Here is a 13,001-nt window from a genome sequence, read left to right on the forward strand (position 1 = left end):
ATATATATATATGTATTTCTTTCCAGTATTTTTAGATAATTTTTCATATACGCTTATACGTATTTCAGTATACACAAAGATTATTAAAATTGTAAAAATTAATCTCAAACGATAAGTGTTTTATTTCGAGAAATTAGAATAAATAGAAAAAACAATTCAAATTGATTAAAGGTATAATTTCAAAAAATTAAAAAAAGAAAGTTAATTGGTTAGAGGTAAAATCTAGGACTTCGTAACCAGCTTTTTGATAACTTTATTTTATTATAAATAATCAAACAAAGTTATTTTTGACAAGCGTATAATTATATAATTGAGAATTGAAGCATTTATTTAGCCCATGATACAACCCCAGATTAAATATTGCAATATATAGAATATTTGATATAATCTTTCAATACAAGCGATTTTTAAAGTAGTATATTGAACTAATCATTCGACAAATCGCTAATTGTTATCTGTGCGTACAAAGGGGCCAGAGTAAAACAATCTGCACGAGTAATTCATTTAAGGGAATCCCGCAGACTTTGTCGTTCATCACTATCAATTTCAATGCACTAAATTAGCGAATTTTTGTTGTGTTCCTTCCTTGTTAATTGATTTCATCGTTCGGCGCTGTTTTACAGCATGCAAGGGAATAGCAATAAAATATTCAGCTGCAACGGCTTGACTGTCAGACAGGGAGCGAAAAGCTAACAGGGCCGTGAATACCCAATTTAGCCATGAAATTTATGCCACAGCACATAAAATGAACCGGCGAGGCCTTTTAAATTGCAACAACACGAACACGACAAAAGCCAGAGGGGGGAGGGGATAGAGGAGGGGGCAATGGCAAACGACAAACACAAACAATGGAGATAATTTAGTTGCCGCGGACAAAGCGAGGACAGACAACAGACTGAGATGCTAACTTGTTTAAAAATAGCAGCTGGTCAGCTGCAGAGCTGCAGAGCTGCTGAGCTGCAACCATTGGCCGCATACACGAATAACAGCAACGTTTAAATTATGCAGCCAAAACAAAACAGTACCCAAATACCTATATATATATATACTAGTCTATTCCATTGTCGGTTTTGTTGGCAAAGCGTCTGCGAAGCTGTTTGCTGTTTGCATTTGTCATTCAAAAAGTTGTGGCAAACACACAAAAATTAAGTTGACTTCGAAGTGGCTTTAATTCTCCAGTCGTGGCAAGTGCAGCTCATTTAAACACATGTCACAATACTTTCACACAGCTGTCACTTTGACAATTTTCTAGATGAGTTTCCTGCGATTCCAACACCCAGCACCACCCAACCCAAAAAAAAGAAAAAAAGACGAAAATAAAATAAAGATCTGAGCTAAGCTGCTGCCTTGCTTTGTCGCCTTGTGCGTAAGTTTGTCAACGTCATCATCATAATGCTGTATAAAGCACACACTCACACACACACACACTCAGACACACTCAGACACAGACCGCAAGGACATCTTGCCATCTTGCCAGCCTGTCTGCCTCTGACTTCTTGTGGCGGGTTTGTCGCCACTCATAATGAAAACTTACATCAATATTACGAGTATTAGAAAAATGTGGAAGCAGCTGCGCTTTTTGGCATCTTTTATATACATTTAAGTACATATGTACATACATATTTTATAGAGCTGTCCCATTTGTGCATAGCGTTAAAGTTATTGCAGAAATTATTCAAGCCTTGCGAATTTTATTGTGGATTATTCAAAATACAAATATATTATATGCTACTCATTTGGTTTTTGAGAACTCCATCTGTCTTGACACATATCCAATTGAAGAAGACTCCCATATCCTTAATAAATATATTTATTTATTTATACTTTTTAAATATTTATGTATATGAAGTATATGGCAAATATTAGTGCAAAAGCATTCAAATTTTAACAGCTTCAGTTTTTTCGATAACTCACCCAGCTTAAAATATTAATCGCCATCGATTTCGATTGAACCTTTTAAATCAACCTTTTACATTGTAATGGTCAACACGCAACTTAATAGTAATATATATAAATATAGAGTTGCAGCGCTAATCGTTTGCCGCAAGTTTGTCGCCTGCGCAGTAACGGAATAGTAAGCAAAGCAGTACATCTGAGCACGCGAAAAGCTGAGCTTCCAAAAAAATGAAACTTTTACGCAAACGGAGCATGCTCAATGTAAGCGATAGATCGCTTAAGGGAGCTTTCGCAACGCAGCCAGTCTCTGCTTGCATCCGGCGGCTTGAGCGAGCAAAACTGGGTACACAAGGGAGCTGATCGCAATAAATGGCGCCAATCGAAAGCTTTTGACTTGAATTAGATTGCAATGCTTACAGGTGCCAACAAAATTACATGCACACTTGACACTCGAAAAATAAAAACAATTTAAAGTCGAACATAGAAACAAATGTAACATTACAAAAATAATAAAAGAAAATAAATCTATAAATTCACTATTTAGCCATGGCACCTAGTAAATAAATAAAACAAAATTAATTATAATAAAAAAAATTACCCTCGGCAAAGAACAATTGAATATTTTCTTATATATTTTTTTTTAATTTGTTGTACTTCAACTATCTTATTCAATTAGGCTTCATTTTTTATAAAATCAAAAGAAAAAAATGTATAAATATATTAAGAAAACAAGACCAAACATTGTAAAAGCCGGGAAAATAATAATAAAATTATAAAAAAAAAAATTTATTAATAAAAATAAATAAATGATAAAAATATGGAAAAACAATTATTGATCCTCACAGCAACCAATCCTATTCCTCCCGAAAGAGCTAGGGTATCAAAGAGTCCCGACCTCCGCTGTGATTCTGTAGCTCCTTAGTAGGTTGTATTGGTTTTTTTTTTAATACCTACTAAAGCTAGTTAGGTAAAACATCAGTTATGACTTTGTTGACAGTTACAACATTTTGTGAACCTCAACTCGCAATTCTTGTATATTAAATACAATTTTAATCATTTAACGACATTCAATTTTGGTAATATAATACAATTTAGGAGCATAATAAATATAGTAAATTTGTATTTCTAGTTTCTTATCTTAACTAATCAAAAATAGCATTTCATCATCAACATTTTAAAATATGTAGCTGCAAAATGTCCACAATACCTTGCAAAGAAGGACGCTTTTTGGGATCTTTATCCCAGCACTTCTGTATTAGTGTCTGAATGTCATCGGGGCATTCGGCATCAGTTAGGTCCTTTAGAGGGGGCCTTAGATCTACACGTATTATTGTTAGTTATTATTATTTTTGTGATTTATTATGATTACTATACTTAGTATACATACCGTTCTCATCGATATCTCTTAAGAGCATAATATTATAAGATTTCTCGACTTGTTCCTCAAATGGTATCTTACGCACCAAAACTTCCCAGATCGTAATGCCCAAGCTGTACACATCAGATTTCTCAGTATATGCATAGCCATTGAAAATCTGTGCGTTGTAAACGATATTAAGTGACTTGAATTAAGCAACAATATTGAGATATATTACTTCTGGTGCCAAATACACGGGAATGCCCCCTTGTCTGCTCATTTCCGTTTGCACTTTTCGCACACAGCCAAAATCACAAATTTTAATTATTTTTCGTTCACCATCAAGTAACATATTTCCTGGTTGCACATCTCGATGGACTGCACCTCTTACTGAATTCGCACGCAAGTAGGCCACTGCCTATAAATAAAGTATGAGTCAGCATTTGCAATATATACATGAATATATATATACCTGTGCTGCTTGGTATAGCCAGTGAATACCTTCCCCAAGTGTATATTTAATATTCGTTTTTTCGTGCAAGAGCTCCGCCAGTGATCCACCCGCCATGTATTCCATAACCAAGTAGCTTTCATTGTCGAAGGTCGAAAAACCAAACAGTTTGACAATGTTCTCATGCCCATTGATATTTGCCAGACTGTCGGATTCCTTCTTAATTTGAGTGTCTATCTCAATATCACCTCTTATTTGCTTAATAGCTACTACATCGCCTTTATAAATGCCCTTCCAGACAACGCCAAAGCTTCCGTAGCCAATTTTCTACAAATTACATTCGCGTTACTTCAAATTAGTCAATTTAACATTTATTATGCATTTATATTCTTACGGCTGTGAAGGCAAGATCTTCATATTTAATATTCATCATTTTTCATCGAGATTCGAATGTCGACTGACTCACCGAATTGTTGCTTCAACATCTGGTTCGCATGAATTGAGTAGTATTTTTCCTCTGTTGTTCTCATTGTGTACGAATGAGACTCGCAATACATATATTTTACAATTACGAAATACAGATACGTGTATACACTGGCAGTTGTTCCATCGTGCCCATTATTGGAGGCACCAATATAGCGGCAAGTAAACACAAAAACCATTATCTCTATCAGTCTAGTCCGCCCGCTATTGGGTTGGCTGTGTGAACATTATGCAACCGTTAAGATTCTCTTTAAATTTTATTTGAGAAATTCGCTTTAATTTATTATTTAATTCTCGTTCGTCAACGACATCATTTCTGATTCGAAACTGGTTTCAGTCATTTAATAAATAATTTTTCATACTTATATTCTAAACAAAACTAAAATACGTTTTCTATACGACAACTTAATAACTCTTCATTTACGTGGTGATTATTTGTGTGTATATATATCATTATTTGTGTGTATATATATCATGCGCAAAACAAACAAAAGATAGTAGTATATGAGGGACAGAGTAGACAAGCTATGTAAACGAAAGACGAGCTTGCAATAACATACAATATTTAGAGATAAGCTTAATTTTTTTATATATTATATATATTTTTATATTTATATAATATACATTTATTTATACTGCCAGTTCTCACTCCTCTGTTGTTCTTTATTTATTTATATAAACTGCGTTTTGTGCACTGCGTCATATTTGTGGCTGATAACACAGATAACACAGATAAAACAAATTCTCTCTTTGAGATCATGTAAGTTATTTGAAGCTGATTGGGCCAACTTCTTGAATTGCCCACTAGGTGGCGTTGAGTACTCTACTATTCTGCCCGAAAGGTGGTGCTAACACATCCGTACCTAAACTTATCGATCTGTTCGCCGACCATTACACAACACACAACGATTCGTTTCTCTGGCAAATGTTTACATGAATCTGATAGCACTTTTGGCGAACATTTGCCAGATTTTCACCGAAATGTAACATATTTGTGGCATATTTTAAATTCATCGACGAATTAAATAGTCTGTACCCTGGAAATAAGAAATATATTAAGAAATATACAAAAAATAAAAGAAATATAACATTTCTCTAAATGGGAACAGTGTATTGCTCTTCAAAAATAACAAAAATGCGGTGTCATAAACCAAATTATAAGCCAAATACTTGGATTATACATATGTATCTGTTCAGAGACACTGTAATAGTCTGGTAGCGTAACATTTCATAAAGAGCAAACGCCGGAAATAAGAAGGATGCGCTTTGTCGCTACATTTTGGAGTCGTGTGTGTTTGTGACTTTCTAGGAAGTAAATTTCGTTATCGTTTATTATTATTATTATTCGCAATGTGTATGTATGTGTGTGTGTATGTATGTGCGCGCGTGCGTATGTGTGTGTGTGTGTGTGTGGTTGCGTGCGCTTCGTGCCTGTGTTGTGACGTGGGAAATAAATTTATATTCATAACACAGGACGAGGGCGATGTAAAAGACGTAGGTGGAGTCGAAGGCGCAGCGCCCACAATTCGACGACATGCATACAAAGTACTTTATGGGCATCACACGATGCTGAAGATGTTGTACCTCTCCAGCTCCAGCTCCAGCTCCATCTCCATCTCCAGCTCCTGTTACTACCTCTGTCAGATACGGCTCTAGCTTGTAGAATTTCATCAACTGGGAAGATTTTTGATTAAACTGAAGTGGATAGAGTCGGTGGTTATTTCCACGCCGTAGACTTATTAAAGCTCTTATTCCAGAGTAGCATGTGCAGTTAATGGGATCAGCATTGACAAGTGCACCAGCTAACAAACTGTATATGTGGACACAAATATTGATTACTAATTTACCTGCCGGTTAAGTTAGAAGCTTTTGATCAAAACTTCAAATATCACGTCTACTCGAATGCAGGTAACTCAATTGCTAATGATGCTAAAAGTTAAAGCCTGCGTCCAGATAAACATGTCCGTTGCAGTTGGCTTTCCCCCATAGCAACTTCGTCTTCATATAAAATGTACAAAGCGTCGGTGCAAAAGTCATTTTGGGATAGCAAGCACCAAGTTCTCGCAGGCACATGCAAACCCAATACGAAGTTCCACTCAAAGTCACTCATGCATAAAGTCAAACGGCAAGTGAAGAACCTCTAAGCTCGAACCTCGAACCTCGACGCTCGAACATCGAATGTGGAGCGACAGTCGCACAACAATCAAAAAGCGTATGGAAGTCAAAGGCGCCACAGGGCACAGGACCAGGCAGCCAGACATCCAGTCATCCAACTGGCAACTGGCAACTGTGCGCCTAAACCTGGTCCCATCAATGACTGGCATTGGGCTTGGGTTCGATGCAATGCAATAACTTGCCAAACTGACGCCATATCCTTGGGGCCCATTTTTTGAATGCGGCACATATGTGCTCGAAAATAGTTTCATTTTTTTTTTTTTTGGATTTGTATCTGTATTAGGAAAGGAAACTTAACGCACGACTTCTCATCATGTGTTTAAATAACACAGTCAGCGAAATATTTGGGTACATTTCCTACAGATAAGCACAACATCTGTAGGAAACTGATAAGAGTATTACTAAAGTCAGAAATAAATTGACCATTAATTATTACATTGAGAAAAGAAACACTAATGAAAATAAAGCAACTTTATTTTATTTAAATTCTTTTTTTGTCATTCATGCTTATTCTAAAAATCATTTCGCTGTCTGTACTTAGAGTCTCAGTGGCAGCAGGGCAATATCATGGGCAAATCGAGCAAATTGCATATGTCTTACGCTGGCGATTAATATTTTATGCGATATGCAAACAGGAAGAGAGAGAGAGAGAGAGAGAGAGAAACAGAGAGATAGAAATATAGAGCCGTATACACTGCAACTCGTGCACCAATTCGGGGCACTTCCATAGGTTTGCACTTGGCGCATTTTTGCTTTCAGCGCCGTTGCAAGTGTGTGACTTTTAAATTTCCCCAGTTGAAGCAGCAGTTCAGCTTCAACAGAAGTAGAGCCAGATGCAGCAGCAGAAGCAGAAGCAGCAGCAGCAGCAGCGCTTGATTGAGCGCACGTTCTGCCGGCTTTGAGGTGGACTGTCAGACAGTCAGCGCTTCACTTGACTTTTTATTTAAAATACACAGACTATGATATAGTGGAGTCGCACCACTCGAAATTAAACAAAAAAGGCAACGGCTAACTCATTTTATTTCCCAAGTGCCACAAGAAGACTTGGCGCAAATTTCGTTTGGTTTTCGAGTCCTGCCTGATGATGGCAGCTTGTACGTGTTTTGATCAATATTTATATATATCTATATACATATATTTATATATATATAGATATAGTTTGTCAGCTTACCATGCTAGTGCGAATATGGTGTTAAATTTTCTGATGACTATCAAGACCATTCGAATTTCTGGCTCCTCGCAACGCTAGTTGCTCTATGCATAGATAAATAGATAAATTTCGTTGTTTTGTTGGCATTAAAGTTAGTTTCATTGAAAACGGCTTGTGCCCGACAACCCATCACAATTTTTGCATGTCATCTCATGAGTATGTAAATTTTTAGCTATTTTCTCCCTTTATCTACACTCCTCACTTTCGCTGTCTCTCTGTTTCCTTCTATCTCCAAACAAAATACAGTATTAATGTGGAAAAGTATAGCGTTGATTTCACATGTCTCTCTGGACGCACTTGGGCACAAGTGACAGAACCCTCCACCATGTGGAGGAGTTGAAAAATGTTGCAAAGATGCAAAACAACTGTTGGCAGTTGGCAGTTTGTCAAATTTGATTTGTCATACATCAAATGACTTTAAAATGACATGAAACACGAGCTGTCAGCCAAACGGCTCTGGCTGACTCTCGAAAAGAGAGCTGGTCCCGCAAATAGATATCAACTGAGGTATGTAAAAATATGTGGTGTGAAAAAAGACCCCAACGCATTATTACAGAAGCAAAATGAAACGAACAAATGCAAATCAGATTCCTTTAGAGCAGAAGTATGTATGCATTATAAGTAAAACATAATTGAGTCTTCTTTAAAGATATCAAGTTCTATTACAAAGGAGGGGAAGGCAGTATACAGACAACTCGTGGTGAATAATAGCTTTTGGTCATTTTCAAATTAAAATTTAGTAGATAAGTCAAGTTGAATGGATTATAATAAGTGGAAATAACTAAATAAATTGGGATTGATTGTAGAATAATGAAGGCTCTACTTGACTGTTAGGTTGGATTATCATAACAAACTTATCATGATTCTTCACTTAGGTCGGATGACTCGGTGAGCTTAGGAAGTCGGTCAAGTGAATCTAAAATCGAACTTCAATATTCTAGTCTGAGCTTGGCCAGAGAAAACTCCACAATGTCCTGTTTGTTTATCAGTTATTCCAGTACTTTCGATGTCACCGCGTTTAGATTTGTGCTTAAGTGAAACAATTTGGACATTGTATAGTTTCTCAAACGTGGTACAAAATTGGTTTTTGTTTTGATAACCAAAGTGCCTTCTTAGTTTTAACGTCATTCTCGATTTCTAATGAGATATTGGCCAGTTCTGTGTTCTCTCTCCCTAGGTCTAGGGAGTCAGGTGAAACACAATACTTAATGCATTCAGGCTTAGACCGTTATTTGCTCCCAGTGAAGGAACAAAACTCAAACAAAGTAAATAAAATAGGTCTCAAATCCTGTGTACTGCCAGTTAACTGCATAAATAATTTAATTTAATTCCTTTTTTTTTGTATTTCTGTGTCGATAATTATTAATCGATAATAAATAAATAAATGAGTATAATATAATAATAATAGTTTCTTTCTTCAGTTTATTGTCCGCGACTCCGATATTATTTTTTCTACAATTTATCATATATTTTCCTTATTTAATTCTTATTCCTCTGCATAGGACAAGAAGACACCTGTCCATTTATACAGTTGAAGGCATAAAGCGCTCCTCAACAACGCCCCAGCTTAGATTGCTTTAATTAGATGACCGTGGAGCTGTAAGTCTATTTGTAACTTAAACTGCAAATATGCACTAGATAGGCACTCCATCATTTTCATTGGCATGATGAGGCATACATTAAGTGAGGTACAAACGCAAAATGTCGCTGCTTCTGTGCACCTAAGTAGCCCATTCATTTACTTAATATTGTAATATAAATTTAACGCACTTCATCATAAGTGCAGCACTCGAAAGAGCTAGCAGGGTCGAGGGGCGACATGGTGGAACGTGGCTGGAATCCCGTCAGGAACTGACGCCAGTCAGGCAAACACTTTGGGCCAACTAAGCCGGCCGCCTGCTGCTGGCTGCCTGCTGCTGGCTGCCTGCTGCCGGCTGCCGGCCGGACAAACACAAGTGCCTGTTTGAAGGACTTGAAATGAAACTCATTTGCCTCATTGGGCCTGGCCTGTGGGCTGGCAAATGCCACAGTTGGTTTCCAATCCGAACCCGTCTGCCTGGCTGGCATTTGTGCAGCGTGACACGCAAATTGCCAGGCTACACACACACGCACACACACAGGTACACACACGCACACACTCAGAGTGCAGCGTGTTAAAGTTTGCCTGCGACAAGTCAAGTGGGAGCATAATGGACTCAGACAGGGCAGACACTCATTTGTAGCTGTTCGAAGCGAACTCTCGGGCCTAGGACAAGGGACCTGGGACCTGGAACATGGAACATGGGACCGGGGACCTGTGACCTGTGACCATGACTAATTTGTTAGCAATTATGTCGGATTGACGTCGCCGGAATGGGCCACATTAGCATTATTGTTGTTTTAAGAGACCGTTCACAGGTGTGCATTTTTGTGAAATTACTCGTGACTACTGAGTGCGTCTCGTTATTCTTCTCTCTTATTCGCAAATTAAAAATTTCTAAAATATTGTGAATAAATCAGGCAAAAAGTTCTCAAACTGAGATTCCTAATGGATGTGACTCGAAAAGGATTTGGTAATAATAATTGAAGAGAGTTGCCAGTAATTTATCTCGCAAATAAATAGAATCGATCAATCTGAAGGACTGTCGTCTCATCTTATTTTAGGTAGGCGTCTTAAAATATATTAGTTTTAATTTTCAATAATAATAAATTAATTATTTTGAAATCTATCGGATTTGAACGATTGCTCACAATGCGATCCGCTTGTGAAAAAAAATGCGATCCGCTTGTGAAAAAAAAAAATATTACCCAAAAATGCCTCTGCTCAAATATTTTATATTCTTCCCTAACAAGAAAGATATTATATATTCATGTCTCTAGTAAATACACTAACATTCGATCTATATACAGCTATATATGACTAGGCAGACTATGCTATTTGCGAACAATGCAAGATAATTTTTTGTCACAGATATATTTTACGAGAAATTCCCTAGGATAAAATTTTTTTTTTTTTTTGCAACTGATGCCACACCAGTAAAAAACTCAACATAACTGCACAGTTGAAGTGACACTAATAACTCTAAGGCTATATTAGAGTTGCATCATATTTAAATAAACTGTCTATTTAAATAGCACAGACTTGCGTAGAAAAGTTGTTGCGTTTTGGGCAACTTGCAGACTTGCAAACTAGTTTACCTTAGCTTGAACAACTTAATCACTTGAACAACTAACTACCGAAAAGAGACTCGCACAAGGTTTTAGCTGTAAAGTCAAACAAACATAAAACCGCAGCTAGTTTTGGGTTTCCTGGTTCAGAGTTAATGAAACCAGACGCAGACAGACTCAGAGAAAGAGCCGTGGAGACGTTGGGATGGATACAAACATACAAACATGGTAACAAACCGCAGCTCTGCATGTTTTACAATTTGCACTTAATTGTTTAGCTCGACAACAGCAACAACAACAGCAACAACAACAATTACGAGACAACTGACAACAGCAACAACAGCAATTATACTGCACATTTACAAGCGTATTATAATTAATTTATGTGAAGTGTTTGGGGAACTGCTTTAAGTGAGCTACTGGATGGTTTCCTCCTTGCTTGTTCCTCTTTGGCTGCTTACTTTTGGCCACTTCTGCCATCTTTTGCCTTTGTGGGAGTTGGTCATTTGACACGACCACTTAATTGCTTAGTAATTGAAGAGCATTGGTCGGTCACGTGGTCACTAAGAGCAATTAGTGTTGGTTAAGGTGAAATAAACATACTTAAACAGTAAAGCGGGAAGAATAGTTATCGATAACAAAGTATACTGGGCATAATGTGCCACTAATCTATATCAGAGATGTCTTCACATTACGTGAATTATGATACTTCCTGCAAGCAAAGAAAAAATAAAGCATTGAAACATGCCTTGGATTTAGAATCAAATTCAAAAAGTGTCAAATAAAAATTATGAAAAAAATATGTGGAAAATAGAACTCGACACACATGGCTAAATGACTAAGTTATACGATACATCAGAGATATCTTATAAGGATCCGCTATCATTCGATATACACCCTTGGAAGAAAGTAGCCTTTCAAGTTGCGTCTAGCAGCATTTCAAGCATCATTGAGGTATTCCTCATGTTGCCGCTGGACGTCGTTAAGACCCGGTTGCAGCTGCAAATGGTTAAAACAACGCAGGAGCCCACATCCTATAAGGGGTTTATTGATGCCCTCTTCAAGATATATCGGCAAGAGGGCTTAGCCGCCTACTGGAGAGGCATAGCACCAGTGATGGTGTCCGATACTCCCAAACGTGCCATCAAATTTCTAATTTTCGAACAATCGAAGCCGTACTTTCAATTCGGGGCACCGCAACCGACTGCATTGACTTATGCGCTGGCTGGTGGATTGGGAGGCACCACTGAGGTTCTGTTTCAGAATCCCTTTGAGGTGATCAAGGTCACCCAGCAGGCGAATCGAAAGAATCAGCTCAGCACAATTCGCTTGGCTCGCCATATCATCAAGAACGATGGCTTTGGGCTGCGTGGTCTCTACAAGGGCGTTACCACAACCATGGCCCGGAACTGCTTATTTCATATCATTTACTTCTCATTCTTTTTCACGGTTCGCGAGGCCATAGCACCCTCGCAGGATTCGACTTGTGAGTTCCTACGAAAGTTTTCCATCGCTTATGCGGCTGGAGCATTGGGTTGCATAAGCAGCCTTCCCCTCGATATGGCAAAGACGCGAATTCAGGGACCACAGCCGGTGGCTGGCGAGATCAAATACGCTTGGGCGTGGAAGACAATTGCAACTGTGTATAAGGAGGAGGGCTTCCAAGCCATCTACAAGGGAATGGTGCCGCAAATACTGCGAGTGGGCCCAGGTGGTGCCATTTTACTGCTGGGCTATGAGTATTTGTACGATTTCTTAATCACAAATTTTAGCTGATCTCGTTTTATAAATCAATAATCAATATTTGGACTCTATTCGATTGCATCAGTATTTATCTTTAAAATAATACAGTCTATGATATTTTTTTGTGTAACACTGGTAATAAACGTAGTTGCAGAAAAAACCAGTTATGAGCCCATATGCGGCGTCGAGATCTAAATAAATTCGATTAATCATATCTTAAACTCCGCACTAGACTCGTTTTCATTTCAAAAACACTGGAAACTAATACAACATTTATTTACTTATGAGAACGTGCCGATCTCAAGGTGTCTTCTTTGTCCGTTATCGATAAAAATCGGTTATCGATATATTTGTAAAAATAATGCTTTTAAATTCGGAGGCACTTCACATTCAGTGCTATTTAATATACAATTTTATTTAACATACAATTTTATGCCATGTCCACTACTGGGATAATTAATTATCAGCCACGCCCGACTTCAACATATTTACTTGCTTTTTTAAGAGCTTCTTTTCCATGTCTAAGAACTCTCTCGACT

General features: G+C 37.6%; 2 protein-coding genes across 2 annotated transcripts; one reads left to right on the forward strand and one right to left on the reverse strand.

The window, feature by feature from the left end:
- Positions 1-2,978: 2,978 nt before the first annotated feature.
- LOC116805684 (mitogen-activated protein kinase kinase kinase 7-like) lies at positions 2,979-4,234 on the reverse strand. The gene is made up of 6 exons (XM_032739266.2): positions 4,171-4,234; positions 4,099-4,100; positions 3,726-4,031; positions 3,492-3,671; positions 3,284-3,431; positions 2,979-3,214 (listed from the first exon to the last, which is right to left on the reverse strand). Exons 1-6 carry the CDS (start codon positions 4,232-4,234, stop codon positions 3,063-3,065), a joined length of 852 nt encoding a protein of 283 aa, XP_032595157.2. The 3' UTR covers positions 2,979-3,062.
- A 7,230-nt stretch (positions 4,235-11,464) lies between these two features.
- LOC6566574 (mitochondrial 2-oxodicarboxylate carrier) lies at positions 11,465-12,533 on the forward strand. Its single transcript, XM_001993081.3, has one exon. The coding sequence runs from the start codon at positions 11,554-11,556 to the stop codon at positions 12,493-12,495; it is 942 nt and encodes a 313-aa protein (XP_001993117.1). The 5' UTR covers positions 11,465-11,553; the 3' UTR covers positions 12,496-12,533.
- The last annotated feature ends 468 nt before the right edge of the window (positions 12,534-13,001 follow it).

Source organism: Drosophila grimshawi, unplaced genomic scaffold (assembly GCF_018153295.1).
Source record: "Drosophila grimshawi isolate 15287-2541.00 unplaced genomic scaffold, ASM1815329v1 contig_1377, whole genome shotgun sequence".
In the NCBI taxonomy this organism is placed as follows: domain Eukaryota; kingdom Metazoa; phylum Arthropoda; class Insecta; order Diptera; family Drosophilidae; genus Drosophila; species Drosophila grimshawi.